At 45.9% G+C, this 20,896-nt stretch overlaps 1 protein-coding gene across 2 annotated transcripts in view; it reads left to right on the plus strand.

The window, feature by feature from the left end:
- The first annotated feature begins 4,047 nt into the window (after positions 1-4,047).
- Positions 4,048-20,896, plus strand: part of TBC1D1 (TBC1 domain family member 1) — a 208,410-nt gene continuing 191,561 nt past the window's right edge. Inside the window, exons 1-2 of one of the 2 annotated variants that reach the window (XM_054582037.1) lie at positions 4,048-4,393; positions 14,679-15,183. In XM_054582037.1, coding sequence (XP_054438012.1) covers positions 14,767-15,183 — 417 coding nt within the window. In that variant the 5' untranslated portion in view covers positions 4,048-4,393; positions 14,679-14,766. The remainder of the gene's footprint in view (positions 4,394-14,678; positions 15,184-20,896) is intronic. The other variant, XM_054582038.1, reaches the window with a different exon arrangement.

The raw sequence follows: 20,896 nt of genomic DNA on the forward strand, positions 1-20,896 counted from the left end.
TGCTTCTCTTAACTTTTTAAAAGTCAAGTGGCCTCTGTTTTTTGTTTTGTTTTTTTTTTCCCCCAGCCTCTGGGCTTCTCACTCGATTTAATGCACCAATGGATCACAGTTTTCTAGAGCTCTCCAGCCATTTTCAAGTTGATATTGGGTTGGCCTAAACGTTCATTTGTTGTTTTCTGTAAGATGACTCTACTAGTGCTTAGTTGGCCTTAACTTCATCTGAAACAATTTTGTTAGATTGTATCGTGACCATTGTCATATCAGTGTACATTTAAAAAGAAAACATTAAAGTTGGTGAATTTTTGTATAGCCATTTTAATATTGAAGATGGGAGAAAATACACAACATTTTCAGCATATTATGCTTTGTAATTTCAAGAAAGATAAAAATACGACTGAAACAATAAAAGATTTGTGCAGTGCAAAGAGAAGGTGCTGTGACTGGTCGAATATGCCAAAAGTGATTTGCGAAGTTTCATGCTGCAGATTTCTCACTGGGCAATGCTCCACAGTTCTGTAGACCAGTTGAAGTTGATAGCGATCAAATCAAGGCATTAACTGAGAACAATCAATGTTATACCACATGGGAGATAGCCAACACACTCAAAACATCCAAATCAAGAAAGTTGTTGATGAAAATGAACAATGTGTCTCTTATTTTGTGAAAAAAAAAAAAAACACGTGAATTTTTTGACCAACCCAATATTAATGTTCCTGGCCTTTGGCAATGAACAATTAATTATGCTGCAGATGACTACATTGGGAAAGAATCTATAGGGAAAGCCCCAGAAGAATGGTCCTTGGCTGGATTTCAGGAGGAGCTGGAGATGCAGAGGTTGTCCACACAAGGCAACAGCAGCAGCCAAGACTGTGAAAGCCTTCTTGTCTGGGGTTTTCAGTCACTGAGCCAACGGGTCAGGAACTGGTGTCAGCCAAATGCCTTGCGCCTTGTGTGCTCCTGGGTCGCACCAGTTACAAGGACCAGGGGCCTGAAGCAGAGTCACAGTAGAGTTTGGCCCCATTCTTGACTTCCCTTTGTTACTGGTGACTTAACCATCAACAGAACGCCTTCACAGCCCCCAGGGAGCCTGTGTGCGCCCACCTCCGGCCTGCCACACACCGGCCCTGCTGCGCGTCACACATCAGCAGGACAGGGGAAGGAGCTACTTCTTTCCTGGAGCAGTGGCACCTGCAGGTGAGACCTGGGTGGCCAGCTCTTACCTTTCCACTCTGACTGGGATAACACGGACGACCCCTTTTGGTATGACACCCTTCATCCTGCCATCAGCCCCGAAGTCCCCTTCACTATTTCTTCCGGAACTGCTAGAAATGAGTGCAAATGAGGCCGAGGGGGCTATCTCCTACTCTCTGAGGCGTGTACTCTCCTGTATTATAAACCCGTCACTATCCTTCCTAGGGCATTACTTCACTCTGGAAACTGGAAAAATGATGCAGAAATCACTGCTGGGTACAAAGCCATAGCCCTTTCCCATCCTAGGTTAGGGATTGGGGCAAAGGGTCATTTGCCACTAAGTTACAAAAACCACTGAGCTGTAACATGCCAGCTTTCAGCAGTGGGGTGTGGGGCAGGCACATTTCCCCCTCCACTGCCTAGGCCTGCCCTCCCATTTCCTGCCTCTGACCTGATTAGGCACCCACCTGGCAGCCTACCTGTACCTAAGCTTTCCTTTACTTCAGAATTGGGGGCGAGGGTGAAGTGGAGAGGAGGGAAAGAAAAGGGAACGGGGTGGCAGAGTGGTAGGCGGTTCTGGCCAAAATGCTCTATTAGCAGAGCTCGGCCTTGGAGCGATGCCGTCTCCCAGAGGCAAGAGCTAGCAGGCAGGGTTGCTAGGTAGACAGCTCATGTAAGGCAGGTAGGGGCGTCGATGAGATGGACGACAGTGTACTTGTCTTGACATCCTGGCACTCGACATGTCGCGTGTTCAGCAGGCTGCTACAGGGAGAGAGTGCGAGCTGTCAATCTGAGTTGGAGATAAAGATGTGAAATAATGATGGTGTGACCCAGGTGACAATATGGCTTAACCAGTTTACCTGGTCTTGGAACAAATGACCGTTCCACTCATCAGAGTATTCTGGTCTGTGCATATTCCTCACCTCTTTTTAAAAAGGACTTGAGGGGCTAAGTATACAAATAATTGTGCTATAACAAAGAATGAGTTACGTGCTGCAAGAGTTACACAGTGGCCAAAAAGAGTGCTCTAAGGGGCACTGGATTTGGGGGTTCCAGCACCTATGAACTCTGTGGCCTCCAAGAGGCGTTAACTTCGTTTCCTCATTAGTCAAGTGGATTTAATTCACCTCTGCTCTGAAGAGCTTTTCCTGAGAACTAGAGACAATACATGTAAAGCAGCTACCACAATGCCCCAGATAGACTAGCCCTTCAATGAATGAATGGTAGCTACCGCTACTACTAGAGTTTTAAATGAAGGCGTGGATAAAACTTTTGCGTCCCACTTAAACATACCTCCCCTGGATGTAAGTAAGAATCCAGGGGAATGGGATCAGGGAATCTCATAAGGGAATCCTAATCAAAAAGGCTCCAAGAGCCTGGGTCGGCTTCTAGAAACTTACACGTCGGGAAGGCAGGGAGGAGGAGAGGGCACCTTGAACCCCCATTTCCCTTTTTGGCCGCCGTAACAATAGCTGCTGCCATTAGCTGAGGCTTACGTACCTACCACTGCGCCAGGCAAGCGCTTTACATTCGCTTTCCCATTTTATCCTCACAGTGGTCCTATAGAATGTGTATTGGTCCCACTCTAGAGGTAAGAGAATGGAGGTCCAGCAGCTTGCCCAGGCCACATCCGCGGTAAAGTGGGGATTTGGGTTCAAGTCCAACCGCGCAGCCCAAGCACTCTGCCACTTCCCTAAGGAGGGCCTCTAGCTACGCTAAGCAAAACTACCCCAAAGAAGCCTTTGGGGACTCTCCACTGCCGCCCCTTCTCCCCCTCGCCCCCACCTCCCTCCCCTTTCTCTCCCTTCTCCTGCTCACACATCTCCAGAGTTGTGCTATGGACCCTGCTTTCTCCAGACCCCACACCCCTCGCCCGAAAGTGGAATTGGTGGGACGGGGATTTGGAAGGGCGCCTGCCTTCTGCTCATCGCCATCCCCTAACCCTAGGAGCCCACTTTCCCCGCCGTCCTCCCCAGCGTGTCTCCTTACACCCTCCAAGGCCGCTTGGGAACTTGCCCAAACCTGATCCACGGGTAGGCACGCCGCGGGGGGGTGTGCGCGCGTGCGAGTGAGTGTGTGTGTGTGTGTGAGCGCGCGCGCGCGCCCCCGAGAGAAAGCTCCCAATCCAGCCCCTGCGTCGGCCCTGCGTCCCCCCTGCATTTGTTCAGAAACGGGCTCGCTTGTGTTTCCTCGGGGAGGGCACTTCTGCCTTAGCCCCTTCCCTGAGTTCCTGGTGTTCCTGCCTTGCCTGCCAGCGCCCCCGAGGACGTTCGTGCCTCACTTCGCTCCCTGCCATTATCCAACCCGAGGCCTGGAAGCAGGGGCGACGTGGGGAGAGCCAGGTGGCTCGGTCGCCTTCCCCTGTTCGGTGCAGCGTTCACCAGGTCGGTGTCGGAGGAGAAGGCGAGAGTGCAGACGAGGCCACGCCACCGCAGGGGCGCGAAGAGCGGGCTGGCAGTGCCACCTGCTGAGAGCCCCGCGGGCCCGGCCACCTGCTATAAATAGGTTGCTGAGGACAGAGGGTGCGACCGCGCATCCCGCCACGAGGGCCTTAATCACGCGCGGGTCCGGCGTCCCCTGCGCGCCAGGCGTCCGGCCGGCCGGGACCCTGCGCTGGGATGGCACCCCGACACCCTCCCCACGCCCTCCCCCGGGCGGGGCTGGAGCCTCCGGGCGGGCCGAGGAGGAACCGCCAGGAAGGGGTGAGGCAGGGAGGGGAGGGAGGCCGCGGCGGACCCGCAGTGCAGCAGCTGTTGGCCGCGTGTGACTCGCCTGTCCCGGCTGCGCCGCTCGCGCAGTCACACGGCGCAGTGGGGAGGGGGGGCCCCGCGTCCCTCTCCGAGGTCCCGGGGGACTGAATCGGGAGATCCCCGCTCCTGCCCGCCCCTCGCCTCGCCCGCGCTCGCCCAGCCCGAGAGGAGGAAACGCGAGCCGCGCGCAGACACCTCCTCCTCCTCCGCTGCCGCCGCCACCGTGCCTGTTGCTGCTGCTGCTGCTGCCGCCGCCGCGGGGCCCCGGGTATCCTCAGCTTGGTGGAGAAGAGGCGGGAGCTGAGCCGAGGGCTCCCTCCCGGCTTCCTGAGGCTGGAAGCCCGCAGCCGGGGGCACAATGGATGTCCCGCCCGCCCCGGCCGGCCCCCAGCTGCCCCCAAGCACCTGCGCGCCCCGGCCCGACCCCGCGCTGTGAGCGCGCCGCCGCACAGGTAGGCGCCTTCTCCGGCTCGGTCCCAGCCGCCCCGCGGGTTCCTCCCGGGGCATCCCGGCCGCTGCCCGCCCCAGCGCTCCCGGGCCCGCGGAGCAGCCGGGTGCTGGCAGCCCAGGGGCGTTTCTGCCGTCTTCGTGGCGTGTGTGTGTGTGTGTGTGTGTGTGTGTGTGTGTGTGTGTGTGAGTGAGTGTCGCGGAGGGGGGAGTGCGGGGGGTTTGAGGGAAGCTCTCGAAGAGGAAGTTCATTGCCACCTCTTCGCCCCCTGCTAGGACGAAAGCGAAACCTAGTTAAAGACCCAGAAGCTCGGGCAGGTTTCCTCCCTTTGCCCTCCCCACCCCTGCTTGTCTGGTCCTCGTATCTCCCTCCGTCCCCTCCTGCCAAAAAAGCTCTAGGGCTCGCTTGTTTGTAAGGCGACCAGATGGAGCGGAGGGAGGTCGGAGTAATCCCATGCCGCCCTTTGAAAGTTCAGGGTACTTTGCAGTAGTAACTTTAGCAGCGGCACTAGTGCATGAAACATTTCTTTCTATGGGCACATCCTGTACCGGTCATTTCGAAATGCTGAATTGTTTCTAGCAGCTTCGTGATGATGGGACCTCTCAATCTTAGGCACATGCTGTTGTTTTTATTTTTAAAAAAGAGATGTCGTCTTGTTTGACATTCACCTAGAGGCGGCTTTACTCGTGATTTATTTAAAATAGCTTCTTCTCTGGAAGTTGCTTAAAAAGGAAAAGAAATGGAAAGCGACGGCTGTTCCTTCCACCAAACAGTCTTCAGAGCGCCCTACATTCGTGCACAAGTATTCCCTTCATAAAGCTCTCAAGCCTCCTTTTAGATGATTGGATGATTTCCTTTATTAATATAATCAGACTCTGAAAGAGCATTTAAACATGACCTGGTTTAAATGGGTCACACCCAAGAAACTCAGCTATATCTACAGGTCCAAACTCCTCAACTTTTTGCACTGTGCATAGGCTGAACTGCAGAGGCCTCAGTGAAAAGCCCCCCGTTTTTTAGGAAAGCAGAAATTCTTTCTCTCGCCCAGACTCCAGATGGGATTGGTTGGAGTTGGAGAATGGCCACCTGTGGGTTTTGTTGTGTTTTGGGAGCCTGCTCTGTGTGGGAGGCTTTGGAGGGAGGAATGAATGGGGGACTGTGGAGGAGGCCGCGAACCCCAGGGAGCGGAAGTGCCCCTCGTGTCCGGGAACCCTCGGGCTCTGTCGCTGCCTTGGGTTATGGAGCCAGAGCAGGAGAGCCCTGGAGCTGAGATGCTCCTGTGGGCTGGGCAGGAGTTCCTCCCTGGGGACCCTGAGGACTTTCAGGAATAAGGACATCGCATACAAAAGCTCTCCTAGAAAAGGGGCGACTGCTTTTGTAAAGAGGCGTTTTACCTCTGTTGGCAACAGAATGCTCTCAAAGCCTCAAATCTGACTATTTTTTTTAACCAAGTTATAGGGAAGTGACTCTAAAAAGTGTTTTCTCTCCAGATTTATCTATAAATAACCATTGACAAAACAAGCTATTGCAAATTAGAAGGTGAAATGTCGAGGGGACATTTTCCTAAGTAAACACAGTGGAGTATCCTGGGACTTGTTCATCGAGCACAGGAGATATAAAAGAGACTAAAACTGGCTCAAAGCAGTAGATAAAATGATCAAGTGATAACTAAAATTAATGCCTTTATGTGGATTTTCCCAGCTGTTTGCAAGCCAGTAAATTAGGAGGAAAATTCAATAATGTTATCAATGTGCCGTAGTCTACCGCTGTCCGCCAGTGCCACAGAGCATTCTGGGGATTCCCTTTCAGTAGGATAACATTTCTGGTTGGGTGCAGACATGTCAGAGTCGCCCTTGTATGCCATTGTGATATTGTTTGTCATAGTACCAGAGGGTAGGAGACAGAAATGGACAACTCTGAAGAAACACAGCTTGCCCCCTCTCCCTTAATGCTCAGCTGTGGACCATCTCTGTGTCCCCTTTCCCTAGAAAGCCGCCTTCACCAGAAGGGCTGCAGTAGCAATCGATGTGCCCCTGGGGGGAGCCAGGTATAGATGATCAGTTCCTTTGGTGCCCAGATCCTCTAGGATCTTCTAGGATGTGCCACTGGGAAGCAGTGAGGAGCGCCGCACTCAGCAGCGTGGTGCGTACCTGTTTCTCATTCACACCAACATCTCCCATCATTAAGTGCCCCAAGAAAGGCTGTCGGCTTTGAATAGGCTTTTAATTTTATGTCACAATATGATAGCTCCCTCAAATGCCCTTTTCTCCCTTCACACCTTTCTCTGAAGGTCTCTAGTTTCTGCTCTTCAGATTCCCCAGATGACCTAAAATGTGTATCAGCTCACTTGGGGGCTTGTGGCTGTTTGTGTGTGGTGGGGCCTTTTTCCTGCCTTTCCCTTGCCCTGTCCCCTGCCTCCTCAAGTTTAATGGCTATGTTAGTTCCAATACGTGATAGGTTTCTCAGTCTTTTTCTTGATCATTAGGAGCTGGAGAAGCAGAATCTGTTCATTTAAAAATGACCGAGTCCCCCCAGCAGACAAGGAATGTTCGTGATGGCAAGGGATTGTCTTACAATACCCTTTGCTGACATTTATCTTCATTTCTTCCTTTCCGCTCCCACATTCTGATGGCCATATTTTTAAACCAGACTCTTCACAGAAGACAGGAAGGTCTCCATGTTCAAGGTTTTGACATTTTCAAGTCATTGGATGTATTCTTAGATTTGAGGGCAGTGTGTCCCTTTTCAGGTTTCAAATATTTGGAAAAAGATTCATCATAGGTGGGCCACATGAAATAACCTCGCCTCTTGGGTGTCAGTGAAGCTGTGCAGAGAGTATGCAGGGAGCATGTTTTAGCACTTACAGAGGGGCATTTAATTTTGAATGTGCCTGTTTCCTTTGTGACAAGCAGCAGTTATTTTTCTCTTAAAGTGGAATGAATGTATTTAACAATACATTATTTATGACTAGTGACTCTGCACTTCCAAAGCAGGTAAGCACTTAGGGATTTATTGTCCAACTTAATGTATCTCTGTGAAGTTCTTAGAACAGTGCCTGATACATAGTGAGCACTCAAATGTTGCTTATTGCTATTGTTTATTTGTTTATTTTATACTTTTAGAGTATGACTTTGACATTTGATTTGGATTACTGAGACTGAGAAGGATTTAGGTAGAAAAACAACCCAACTAATCTACTAGAAAGGTATTTTAGAGCTATTCCCTTCTAGAGGTAGTCTTATGTCTCAAAGTATAGAAATTTGGGCATAAGGCAAGTCTAGATTCAAATCTAGACTTCACCACTTACTAGCCAGGGGTCCCTTAGGTAAAAAAAAAAAAAAAAAAGGTGCTAAAACATACCTCTCAGAGTTGTAAGAATACAGAAGTTCTTATATATAATGTCTAAGAAGAGGCAGTTAATCAATGGGGATTTCTCTAGCAAAGTGGTTAAGAGCAAGTAGAAACTCTGTGGAAGGACTTGGGTTCAAAACCTGGTTGTGCTACTTGTTACTAGCATGACCTTGAGTAAGTAACTTCAATTCTCTTCCACAACTTCCTTCTTATTTCTCATCTTTAAATTGGAGCTGATAATGATAATAGTTCATAACAGTCCTTATTCCAATATGATAATCGTCCTTATTGTCCAAGGTGGTTGTGACAGCTAAATCAGTTAATAGACACAAAAGTGCTATTTTGTGTTAACAATTATTACTAATAGACAAATGGATAAAGATGTGGTATGTATGTACAATGGAATATTACTCAGCATAAAAAATGAAATCTTGCCATTTGTGACAACATGGATAGACCTAGAGGGTATTATGCTAAGTGAAATACAGAGAAAGACCAATACCATATGATTTCACGTACATGTGGAATGTAAGAAGCAAACAAACAAGCAAAACAGAAACAAACTCATAGATACAGAGTACATTTTGATGGTTGCCAAATGAAAGGGGGTTGGGAGATAATGGGTAAAAGGTGAAGGGATTGAAAAGTACAAACTGGTAGTGACAAAATAGTCACAGGGATATAAAGTACCACATAGGGAATATAGTCAATAATATTGCAGTAACTTATTGGGACAATCACTTTGTAAGGTACTTAAATGCCTAATCACTGTGTTGTACACCTGAAGCTAGTATCATATCGTATGTCAACTGTAATTAAAAAATAAAAAAAGTATTAAGTACTAAAATATATATAGTAACAGATATCTATATCTATAGATACACATACACATATAGATAGATATATATTACTATTACTTTTAGGAGAAAAACTTAAAGCAGCTATGCCAGGAGGGAGCGTTAAACATAATCCCTGAAAGTCAGCTAGGACCCCCACTCACCGCCGCTTTATCCTGTGCAACACAGTAGAAGAGAATCCAAGAGGTGATAGCGTAAGGACTAGCCTTAAATTGGCTCTGATTTACATAGGAAGGAGTCATTCAGAACATCATTACTTTACATGTCAAATTGGAAAGGCGCACGCTGGTGCGGGAGCATCTTTGATGATGAAAAAATCAGAAGCTCTGGCTCCAGGAGCTCCATGTGAAAGCAAAACAGACGACTGCTCCCACAGGACCTGTGGGTGACCCCTCAGGGAGCAGCACACTGCTCTGATGGGGCGGCATTCTATGTGAAAACAGACAGACAATTTAGCCAACCCGGTGGTCTTACTGCGTGATAAGATGAGTATTCAGGTGGCAGAATAATCCTGTTCAGCTGCATGCCCACTGTGCCAGGGTTAAAGAACAGAAAAATTAAACATTGATATGCCAGCAGGAGTGGAGATGAGTTGCCACCTGGTGACTCCCTGCCGTTCGTGGAGGTCCCCAATAGCTAATCGATGTGGGCCGTTTCCTAACCTGGCCTGGAGCTAGAAGCTTCCAACACACCTCCCTTTATCCTTCTTTCTGTCCCTCCTCCTACTAGTTCTGAGGAGGTGAAGGCAGAACCTTCAGAGGCTGCAGTATCATTAGCCCCTGGAAAGTCCCCATCCTCCGCCCTGTGGTTTGCTGGCAGGAAGGAGAGGGGGCCCTGGGAAGGGAGGGGGTTCCCAGTGGTGGCCTCCTCCTGCTGCCCACTGCCCATCATCATTGCTCCTCTCACTTCCTGATCAGTCAACCCCGTCCTTTCCTCAGGTCCTGCCTCCACATTTATATTCTTGACAGGAGAAGGAGAGCAGCTTTCTATCCCCACACAATGTCGGGGACATGTGGTATCATACATTATGAGAATTAGATTCACCAGATTTTAGAGCTAGAAGGAAACTTGGGGATGATCCTGTTCCATCCTCATAAGAGTAAACTTGAAATTTGGAGAAGTTAAGTAGCTTGCTTTCGTAACTGCTACAAAAGTGTTTTCATGAGGAAACTGAGGTTCTTTACAGCACTTGGATGGGAATCAGGGACTTGGATTGCCCTAATTCTGTCACCAGAGTTGGACAAACCACTTAACTTCTCGAGAACCCAGTTTCCTCATTTCAAATATAAGGGAATTTCTAAATGGCTTTAAAGGACCTTCTCTAGCTTTAAAATGTTATGATCCTAAGTGCAGCCTTCTAGGAATATTTTTAGCAGGATCCACTACAAAGATTATTGCAGCTGTTTTGGATACCTACCATGTTTGTGGACTGTGGTAGGTAGGAGCTGTGTAGAATACAGACGGCCTCCGTAAGTGCTCGGGCTGCACTCACAAGAACACCACTGAAGCTCACTGCAATAGCAGACCATAGTGTTTCTTACTGACGGGATGAGGCACAAGGGGCCTCTTGGAATAGGTCGTTCAAACTGGGGCAAATAATGTGGATTGGGATAGCTTAAAAATAATCCAATTGTTCATTAGTATTATTTGAATAGTTTATCTATTTAATGGAGCTTTTTATTGACAAGTAATGCAAACAGTCACCTGTCTGTTACTGTGAATCTTATATCAGCAGAATCTGAATTGCCTATAAATAATTATGACCGTGTCCGGGATAGAACTTATGGATTGATAGTTCATAAACAGGATCACGGTTCCATCTTCTTTTTACAGAAATACGAGGAATGTGCCCCAGCTGGCTGAAAAGTGAAAACTGTAGGCCAATGGTTTTGTCAATGGAATGACAGAACTTATTTGAGGACTAATTATTTACCAAAATGATTGAGATGACTAAATTGTATACTTTTTTGCATTATGTATATATTCCCTTCTAAGAAAACTAAGAGTAACTATGTGATGCTGTTGCCATATTACTAGTGGTTTCATCTACAGTCCGCGGCCCAGGATGGCTATGAATGTGGCCCAATACAAAATCATAAATTTACTTAAAACCCTTTTTTTGCTCCTCAGTTTTCATTAGTGTTTGTGTATTTAAGGGGTGGCCCAAGACACCTCTTCTTCCAGTGTGGCCCAGAGATGCCACAAGGTTGGACACCCCTGAATTCTACACTGCGTGAGAGATCTCGGGTGTACCCTTTGTCATAATTCTAGTGCTTCTTTAAACATGTTTCAGGATTAGCAGCTGTCAGCGGTTGAATTTGAAACAGATTCAGTTACAGGCGTGGAAACTGACCCAGACATTTAATGCCACTTTCACCTGTAGGTGAGAGAGAGGAAAAAAAGAGAGACCATTATTTATGGAGTTACATGAACTTCAAGTCTGTTCTCATCATCAAGAGAAGCTGTACTTTAAAGGAAAAGAGACAGGCAACACACTTGCATGGAATGTGTTGGAGCTCTAAATAAAGTAGGGGTTTATTTCTGAACTTTCGAACATTTAAAAGAAAAAGTTAGCTCTAAAATTCACTCAGCATGTATGCATATATATCATGTAGGAAAACATAGAGTAAAACAAAGAGACTTCTAGTGTAGAAAAGGTTTAGAAATTCAATACTGGTTTTAGAAATCCCAAATCTTTGGAGTTTAAGAAGCTTACACTCTTGTGGAGGGACACCTCTTCAAACTCTTAACACAAATGTGATGATTAGATACAGAGTGCAGAAGGTCATGGTGACGGACGCCTTACATCACCTTGCAAGAAGGAGGTGGACATTGCTTGACCTATGACTTACATGTGTGTGGTAATTTATTCAGAGGACAAGAGCGGGAGTCACTGGGAGATGATTCTGCCTGGGTTTCTCATGTTTCCCCACACCTTGTGGGCAGAGGCACTAAATGCCTTTGTTTTGAACGACATTCTCTTAAATATAGCAAACAGCTGCGGAAGCCAGAAATAGTGTCTCCCTCTGGAGCAAAGGGCAGATAAGCTTACTCCCCATTATAAAATATTTGGGCTCCCAAAGCTCAGTGTCTATCCTGTAACCTAGTGTAAATACAAGTGTCACCTGGCCTAGGAGAATTGGGGGTCAGGCATCTGACACAAATGCTGGCTCTCTGGTTGCTGTCGTTGCTCTGAGTACTGCATTGGCCTGATAATACACCACCCTTCGTCTCAGACCCAGGCACCTCATGTCTCTTACCAGCAGGCTAATGGGGGCGGGCTAACCTGTTAAAAGCTCAGACCCTTTGCAATTCGTGACAGGTATTCCCCGGGGAGAAGGATGGTATGCACTATGGCGCAGGGGCAGGAGAAATCACATCTTACATGGAAACCATAACTAGGTGCATGAAGGCGGGCATTTGAGGGGAGCCCATGGTTGGACCAGATTCTAAAGAGACCTTGTATACCATGTAGAAGACTTTAGATTTTATGTGGGCAGTTATTAAGGAATTTTTAGCAGAGGAGTAATAATCAATTTTATGTGCCTGTTAAATTACCCTAGGATGTATGTGAAGGATGGTTTGAAGGTTGCGGCATTTTCTCTCCTGCTGAGAAAAGATAAGATATATTAAGATGTAGAGTCAGTTTACAAGTGGTGGTAGGACAAAGAAGGAATCTGAATGGTTTACTTAGTCTATTCAGGCTGTATTACGGCGTACCGCAGACCGGGTGGTTTATAAACACAGAAGATGGCTGGAAAGTTCAAGATCAAGGTGCTGGCAGGTCTGATATCTGGTGATGGCCCACTTCCTGGTTCATAGACTGTTGTCTTTTTTCTGTGTGGTAGAAGGGGCAAGGGAGCTGTCTGGGTCTCTTTTACAAGGGCACGGATTCCATCCATGAGGGTTCTACTCTCATGACCTAATCGTCCCTAAAAGGCCTGACCTCCTAATGTCATCACATTGAAAATGAACATTTCAATATGTGACTTTGGGGAGGGGGAGCACAAACCTTTAGTCTATAGCAATGACTCCTTCGCTTGTGCCTTAGCCAAAAAAAAAATATATATATTGTTGCTGGTCACAGAGATATCTCTTATAGATAGGAAGAGAAGTTTTGGGAAGCGGAAAGGGGAGAGGTAAGACTGAGTTAGCTTTAAAATAACTAAGTGAAGACTGAGGTGCCTATAGGCTACCCAGATAGAAATAGTTAATGGCTTGTGCCAATCTGGAATTCCTTGAGGTTCAATGGAGGATGACCACTTGAGAGCCTTCAGGGTATATGTGGCGGACTCATTCGTGTGCAGCGCTCGAGAGGATGGGTTGAAAATGAGGTAGAGACTCTCAAGTCACTTGTGACAAAGGACTCCAGCCCTCTAGGCCTTAGTTTCCTAGGTCAAAAAAGTGGCAATAATCGTAGTTGCTAACGGATGCTAAGGTGAGAGATGAAGATTGTTATGAAGATGAAATAAGATAACACATGCAAGGGACCTGGTATTTAGTAAAAGTAAACTGTTAGCAGCAGCAGCAACAGCAGGAGTATTGGAATGTGGTTGTTGACATGAAGAGATTAGGTGAGATTTTCTAAAGAAAGCAAGTGGAATGAGGGAAAGAAAACCATCAAAGAGCCTGAGAAGAAGTAACCCAGAGAGATAAGATGAGAACCAGAAGTTTTAAGCAGGAAGGGGAATGGTCGACATTGAGAAATTCACCAGAAAGGGCAAGACAGTTAAGAACTAAATCCTCATTTGGATTTCACAACCAGAGGCTGTGGGCGATCTGAACAGAAGCCATTTCAGTAGCTCCTTGGTGCTTCTAGTCCAAATCCAGACTGTGGACGGACAGTAGGAAGTGGAGACAGTGTAGATTTTATCTTGAAGGAATTTGTATAGAAAGGGAGGAGCCGCGGCTGGAGGAGGTTTGGAGTCTATCAGAAGTACCTCTAATTCTAGGATGGGAGAGTGTTCATTCACGCCTTTAAAATATTTATTGAACCTATTCTGAGTCAGGCACTGTGCCAGGCCCCAGGAATACAATGGCGAATCAGATAGACATGACCCCTCTCTATCCTCAGCATGTGTATACATGCTCAGGAAATACATAAGAGAATGACTATGAAGGGAGCAGATGAGTGGAGATTAGAGCTTGAGGTTCTGTAGACGACTCAGCTCTGAACAGAAGGGCTTTGTTATCCAATGGAACAAGGTGTTAGGATACATCAGATATGGTTGTTGAAAATGACACATACAGAGGGGAAAGCAGTTGAGAGAATTTGGGTCTAGGAAAAGCAACATCCTCTAGCAAGGTGTTGGGATGATGGCGTATGTGAATGAAATGAAAAGATATTTATGACAGTGCTTGGAACGTAATAGGCACTGAGTACCTGTTAATGGAATTTGAATTTGTGATTCAGAACATCTGAACTACATCAGGGAGAGGCTGTTAAAAGTTAAGTGGTATCATAAGCAATAGATAAGGTGTTAAAACTGGTCTGGTTCAGTAGACTATGATGATGGATAGCTAATATTTTTTTCTGCGAGATTGCTGGGGGTTTTTTGAGGGGGAGGGATTACCAGTACTGAATTTGATTACCTTAAACTCCTTGAAACATATGTTAAATAATATAACAGGGTTTCAAGCTGTCTGAGTAGTGTTATATTGTTTTCTATAGAGCTTGCCTTTGTGGGCTCTATGAAGCTTAAGTTTAACAAGAGTTTCCCCATGGGATCTTTGTAACCCATTCGTAAGTGTGACATTTATGGCATATTCAGGTTTTATATGAAATGCAATTTCAAGAAAGCTCTTTCTCCACAAAGCAGCTTATTTGAACTGATCTCCATTTTTCCCTGTGTTTGGGTTTCAGACTTCTTTGAATTGAATTTATTGGAGTGACATTGATTATTAAAATTATATAGGTTTCAGGTATACCGTCCTATAATACATCAACTGTATATTGTATTGCATGTTTACTACCCCAAGTTGGACTTCAGACCTTTAAAGTTCTCCTGAACTAATAATCCTTTGAAAGTAGCTCTTGCTGTGACTTCATTAAATTCTAATGCCTCTGTGTTTCTCCCCCAGGATTCGGCACCAGAAGCGTGTAAAATAGATTGCTTGGTCTAAAAGAGAAGAGTGGCAAGGTTTTGCTGAGTTCCAGACCTTTCCCAAGATGGAACCTATCACATTCACAGCGAGGAAACATCCGTTCCCTAGTGAGGTCTGGGTGGACTTCGGGCTCCAGCTGGTAGGCTCCTTGCCGGTGCATTCCCTGACCACCATGCCCATGCTGCCGTGGGTCGTGGCAGAAGTGCGACGGCGCAGCGGACAGTCCTCCAACAAGGAGCCTGGTGCCAGGCAAGTCCGGCTCTACGTCTCGCCCTCTGGGCTGAGATGTGAACCCGAGCCAGGGAGAACTCAACAGTGGGACCCCCTGATCTGTTCCAGCGTCTTCGAGTGCAAGCCCCAGCATGTGCACAAGCTGATTCACAACAGTCACGACCCAAGCTACTTTGCTTGTCTGATTAAGGACGATGCAGCCAATAGGCAGAGTATCTGCTACGTGTTCAAAGCTGATGATCAAACAAAAGTAAGTGGAGGTGGGGATCAAAACAATTAAGGTGTGGCTGGATGGTTTTTATCACGCAGGGATCCCAACACTTATTTTACGTATACTGGGAAGAATAAGAGCTAATGCTGCAGTTACATGCAGGATATCTCACTGGAGTTTTGGTTTATGGAGATAGTTTCTTTAGTCTTGAAGAACACGTGATAACAGATAATAGTAATTATAAATTTATGAAGTCAAAATGCAAAAGAGAATCTGTCTACATATATAAGTAAGAGCTGAACTTTTAGGATTTGGATCATTTAAGAAGTGTGTTATAAAGCGGAGCTTCTGAAACAGAAATGTGCACATGAATCACCTGGGGATCTTACAGGCAAATTCTGCTTCCGTGGGTCTGGGATGGAGCCTAGGACTCTGCATTTCTAATGGCCTGCGAGGCGATGCTGATGCTGGTCTTTCTGTGGAGTGCACTTCAAGTAACCAAGTTCTAGGTCAGTGGACTCCCTGGTTTTGATGCTGTTAATAAAAATATATTTATTTATTAACTGCATGAAAGTACAATTTGCCAGTCTTCCAAGGTGAAGATGTTCATTTCGCCTTGCACCATGCTCATTTAGGCAAGGACTATCCACAAGAATAGTGGATAGGAATCTAAATTGATACTTCCAGGGCTGTTTTGTTATTGTTGTTGTTGTGTGTGTGTGTTTTTGTTTTTGCCAACTTCATGCCAGATCTAATTTGCTTGTTACTGTTATATCTCATCATGCGGCTGAGAAAAATATTATATGAGAAATGGTAAAAATGTCATCAGCTCTACTATTTCCCTGTTCATTTGTGCTTGCATTGTTGCTGGCTTTTTTTTTTCTTTTCAGTTCTGTGTAAGACTTCTTTTAAGCCTATTCTGTGATGGTTAATTCAGATACAATTGAAAATATAATCCACACAGCCACTTTCGCAGCCGGGCCCATGTAAACTACAGCGTGGTACAGACTATGGGAAGCAAACAGGTGAGGGCCCCACTGCTGACCGGAGCACGGAGGGATGCCCGTGTGCTGGCCCCCGGTGTGGCTGGCACCCATGCGATGGATGCCAGTGAAGAGACACGCTAATGTTTTCTTCCTGCATTCCACTGGGCGTTTTACATACTTTCCAGGGTGCACCAAACCCATTTGTAAATTACTATTCTTGGAGACTAAGTAAATTTGTGGAAATTCACTTTTGTTTGTTCACTCCTTGGTTCTTTTACTCATTCACTCAGTGAATGCTGTTCCAGGTACCCTGCAAGAAGATACTAGTACCGGCTAGGAGGAAGGCAGATGTGTCAGCAGGTAAATACCACGTGGTTGTGGTATGATGGGGAAGACAGAGAATGGAACCTACCACACCAGAGTGTAAGGAAGCCTTTTTAAAATAAAGGCTGATCTGGAGCTTAAAACCACTATCTTCCCCACAGTAGTACATATCTTTTTAGTGTAATTCATTTAATGTTAGCATCCATGTATCTCAAATAGTCAGGGTGGCTTCCTGGTTTAGGGGTTGAGAGAGATTAACTTCTGGATTCCAGTTCTCCACCAAAATAAATGAACCAGGGGGCTTTGGCCAGAAATAAATGATAAAGATTTTTTTCAAGGGTTTACAGCTTTCAAACCAGAAACACTACTAGGCAGTACTTACCGACAGTGTTCTGAAGAAGAAGGAAAAGCTAGGGGTTCTTACAGCAAAAAGCATATTCTTGAGAAGAATCAGTCCTGCATTCTTAGCCAATGGATTGGTCTGAGATGGTAATCCTCTAGATCTGGATCTGCAATATCCAGACCACAGACCAGTACCGATCCGGTCCTGACAGGAACCGGGCTGCACAGCAGGAGGTGAGCTTGGATGTAATGCGCTTGAGTCATCCTGAAACCATACCACCCACCCAGGTCTGTGGAAAAATTGTCTTCCACGAAATTGGTCCTTGGTGCCAAAAAGGTTGGGGACTGCTGCTCTAGACGATTGGTGGTCTAAATCCTGGATGTCAGGTGGTATGGATACGTGAACATTCTTTCCTTGGACCTTCAGCAGGGAAGCAGAAGCTTATGCGGAGGTTTGTATATCCAGGCATTGACACAGGACTGAAAAGTTAAAGTTTTAGTTCCTAGGCTAGTTAAAACAAGAATCGTAATGTAGCAGCTTAACTGTAGTGACTCCATTTGGTCACTCTGTCCTTTAGTCCTATCTGCCATGCATAAACTGGGGAGGCAACACTGAGTCTATTTCTTCATCTGTAAAACGGGGATAGTTACAGTCCCTATTTTACAGAGTTGCTGGGAGGACTAAATGTGTAGACCTGGATCTGAAACTTACTAAGCATTTATGGCTAAAAAAAATTTTTCATCCAAGAAAGTTTTACTGGAAACCAATTATATGCTGATTTAATTTTGACTTCAGTTAAAAATAAAAAAGAGTTCAAGGTGAGTGTCTTCAGCTTTCAGGATAAGATCCTGGTCATCTGTTAAAAATTAAGCAACATTTTACAAACTAGGCACTTACAAAACTGCATAAGTAAACCTAATGGTTTCTATTATTTGGGCAAATTCCAGAATGGAAATTAGAGGATTGAGCAGCCTGGACTCCAGGCCAGCTGTATGTAAGCACTGAGTTTCCTTAGGGAGAGTTTTTGCACAGAATAGTTGTTTGGCACTTTACACTTTTGACTTTTTCCCAAAATCTTTTACAGCCTTCTGAGAGTAGACTTCTGGCCAGTCATTCAGAGAGCAGACAGGAAGAAGAGATTTACAACTAAATTTTGTAATTGGGGCTTCCAGTCTTGCCAAAAGTAGAGAATTGGCCTTATTCTATATTTTAAAAAGCATGGTAGAAATATGAATTAGTTCTTAAGTTATTTTTGGCTTGCATACACATTTTGCAAATACAGATTTTCAGTACTCAGAGCAATAAATTGCCATCATCCTGCTCATTTTATAAACGAGTAATCTGTAACATGGGTACTTCAACCCGTGACTCTGTTGTCATTGGAAATGGAATGCCCCACCAAACCGGCATGATTCTTACTGGCGGGATATCTTGTATGTTCTGGGACATCCCTGGCACTGTATCTCATAACAAAGGATTACCTGCTGTAGGGGCACATTAACCCATACCGTCCTTTCTCTTGACTGTTTGTAACATTTGCTCAGTGAAATGATTTTCTAGATTCTAAAGACCTCTTCCAAGTCGGTGAGATCAGCATCAGCTGTGCTTGCCAGGGGCGCTACCTGCATTAATTGCCAGGGTCATAAGTACAAAACTACTGCTGAAGAGAAAACCCATTGATCCGAATATAAATTCATTGACTGAGGACTGTCTAGGGAGAAGAGGCACGTAAAGGAATAATTTCATAAGCACAGCATGAGGCTGTGTTTCCAATTGTAGGTTCTATAGGACACACTCAAAGTGTTCCACAATCAAAGCACGTCAGTGGAGCAGCTCAACCTTTTTGATTTGAGGACCTCTCTCCACTCTTGGAAATGATTGAGGATCCCAAAGAGCATTAGTTTATGTGGGTTACATCTATTAATACCATATTAGACCTTAAAACTGAGAAATTATATAGGTCTTAATTTATTTAAAATTTACTTATTTGAATTTTGTTTTAATTATTATAATATATAATTAATAAATTATTTAATGATTTAATTATTAAAATAATTTATTTAAAAATAAGCTCCTAACATGTTAGCGTAAGTTATATTTTTGTGAAAAAATAACCATATTTCAAAAAAAAAAGTTTAGTGATGAGAGGCCTAGGTTTGTTGGGGGCGATAACAGCACCAAGGTGTTAGACTGTTGGAGTCAGACTGGACCTCAGTTCAGCAACCTCGGTACTTGAGTTCTGGCTAAGAAAGAATTAAGAGCCAAGATTCAAACTGTAAGAGAAAGTTTATTTAGAAAGTCACGGAGGTGGGAGTAGTGAGCCTTTGAAGAAATGGGCTCGGGAAGCAAGTTACAGAGGCAAGAAAAAAAACAAAAGGCTTCGGAGCTTAGGAGAGAAAAGGGTAAAGGTAATGCACCTGGGGGGAGGGGAGGGGGGGAAGGGGGCGGCGTGCTCCTGAGATGGAGAGCGCGCTGCGTTCTCCCTCCTAAGGGCTTTTAAGGGTGGGGGTTTTAGGGGAGGGCCCAGGGGAAGATCGCAATGGAATACCCATCAGCTGTCCAGGTGTGTCCTGTCAGGGTCGTGGTCTCCACCGATTGGTCAGTGCCAGGGCGGGGCTCATTCGTCAGGGTAGCCGTGCGTTCCTTGTTTGCTTTTGCTGCTTTTCTAGGCCTGGAGCTGAAACACACCTGAGGCCTAGATGTTATCCCTGAGGGCTAATGCCTAAGGGAGTCGTTGTACAAGGGCCTGTATGGGGGGTCGCAGGAGGTCACTCTTTGCCCCCTTCTTCCTTATCCAAGCGGATCTGCCCACGACTAGCGACATATCAGGAGAGGAAAGGTCAGGGGAGGGTCCAAACCATATGACCAGTGATATGAAAAGTCAGGGGTTCCAAACTGCATGACCAGCGATACGCTAGGGAAGGAAAGATTACCCTGGGGGAAAGGTCCTCGATTTCCCAGTTTTGCCCATTTCTAGGCACCCTGAGCTTTCTGCCCTGATGACATTCTGTACCTGGCACGTTGTCCTGGTGTTGCCTGTGGAAATGAGATTCTTCCGCAGAGTCATAAGGAAGAATTTCAGGGACCCACACGTAGGAGGATATGAACAACTGTGGTATAAGGTTTATTGGAGCAAACACGAAGTACTGTCCCCAGGTGCCCGATGTCTTGTCCATGGCTCAGCTCCACCTTGCTGCAGGAGAAGTCCAGCCTCTGGGGCCCCAGGCCCACACTTGTCCACACCAAGCCCAGGAGGAAGAGGACCCAGAGATACTGTGCCACTACCCGGGCATTGGCATCCAAAGCTCCAGTGGCATAGCTTAGTCTCTCTCCCCCGTCCAGCTAGCCTAGCGTCTGTTCCTGTCTTGTGCTGTGCTTGGGCCGGCACTTGGGCCCACGTAGCTGCCACACCCAGGCCTGTGTGGCTGCTGCAGAGAGAGGATGTGCAAATCAATGAACGAATTTTGGGCCTTTGTTAAACTTTGATCACATCTTCTTGGGTTTGGGAAAAGATAAGCTTTCCTACAAACTAACCAATCTCTTTCCTGGCTTTTCACAGCCTGGGCCCTCCCCCTGTGCCATCTTGGCTTCTACTGCGCCTGTGCCCAGCAAAGGAATTTCCCCTGCTCTTCTATCCCCCCTCATGACCCCTGAATGACCCCCTCCCCATTGTGATTGTGGAGGGTGTGGTTGTCCCCTAGAGAGCCCTTGAATGCTACAGCTTCCCAGTAAATCAAGCGCAGTGCCTGATTCAGCTCCCCCGTTTATTATGCTTAATGTTTGATTCTATTTGCCCCCTTCCTGTATTAATAGTTGACCACCTATCTACACTAACACTTGCTCCACTCATGCCTAACTGCCTACCATAGTATTACTTTTGGGGGCAAATTTCTTTAATGTATAGATTAATAGACAACTGCTGGATTCTCAGGTGCTTCTACAATCTTTGTGATATGCTCTTTTGGTTGAGTATATGCAAAAAGTTTGGCATCACACCGATACGTAGTAGGAAAATGGAGAAATATTTTATAGCCTTTTTAGAAAATTTTTCTTTAACGCAGTACCAAAACTCAACAAGTGGTAGTTTCTTAAAGATTTG

This window comes from Pteronotus mesoamericanus, unplaced genomic scaffold, assembly GCF_021234165.1.
Source record: "Pteronotus mesoamericanus isolate MK-2021 breed Mesoamerican mustached bat unplaced genomic scaffold, CSHL_Meso_final contig_68, whole genome shotgun sequence".
In the NCBI taxonomy this organism is placed as follows: domain Eukaryota; kingdom Metazoa; phylum Chordata; class Mammalia; order Chiroptera; family Mormoopidae; genus Pteronotus; species Pteronotus mesoamericanus.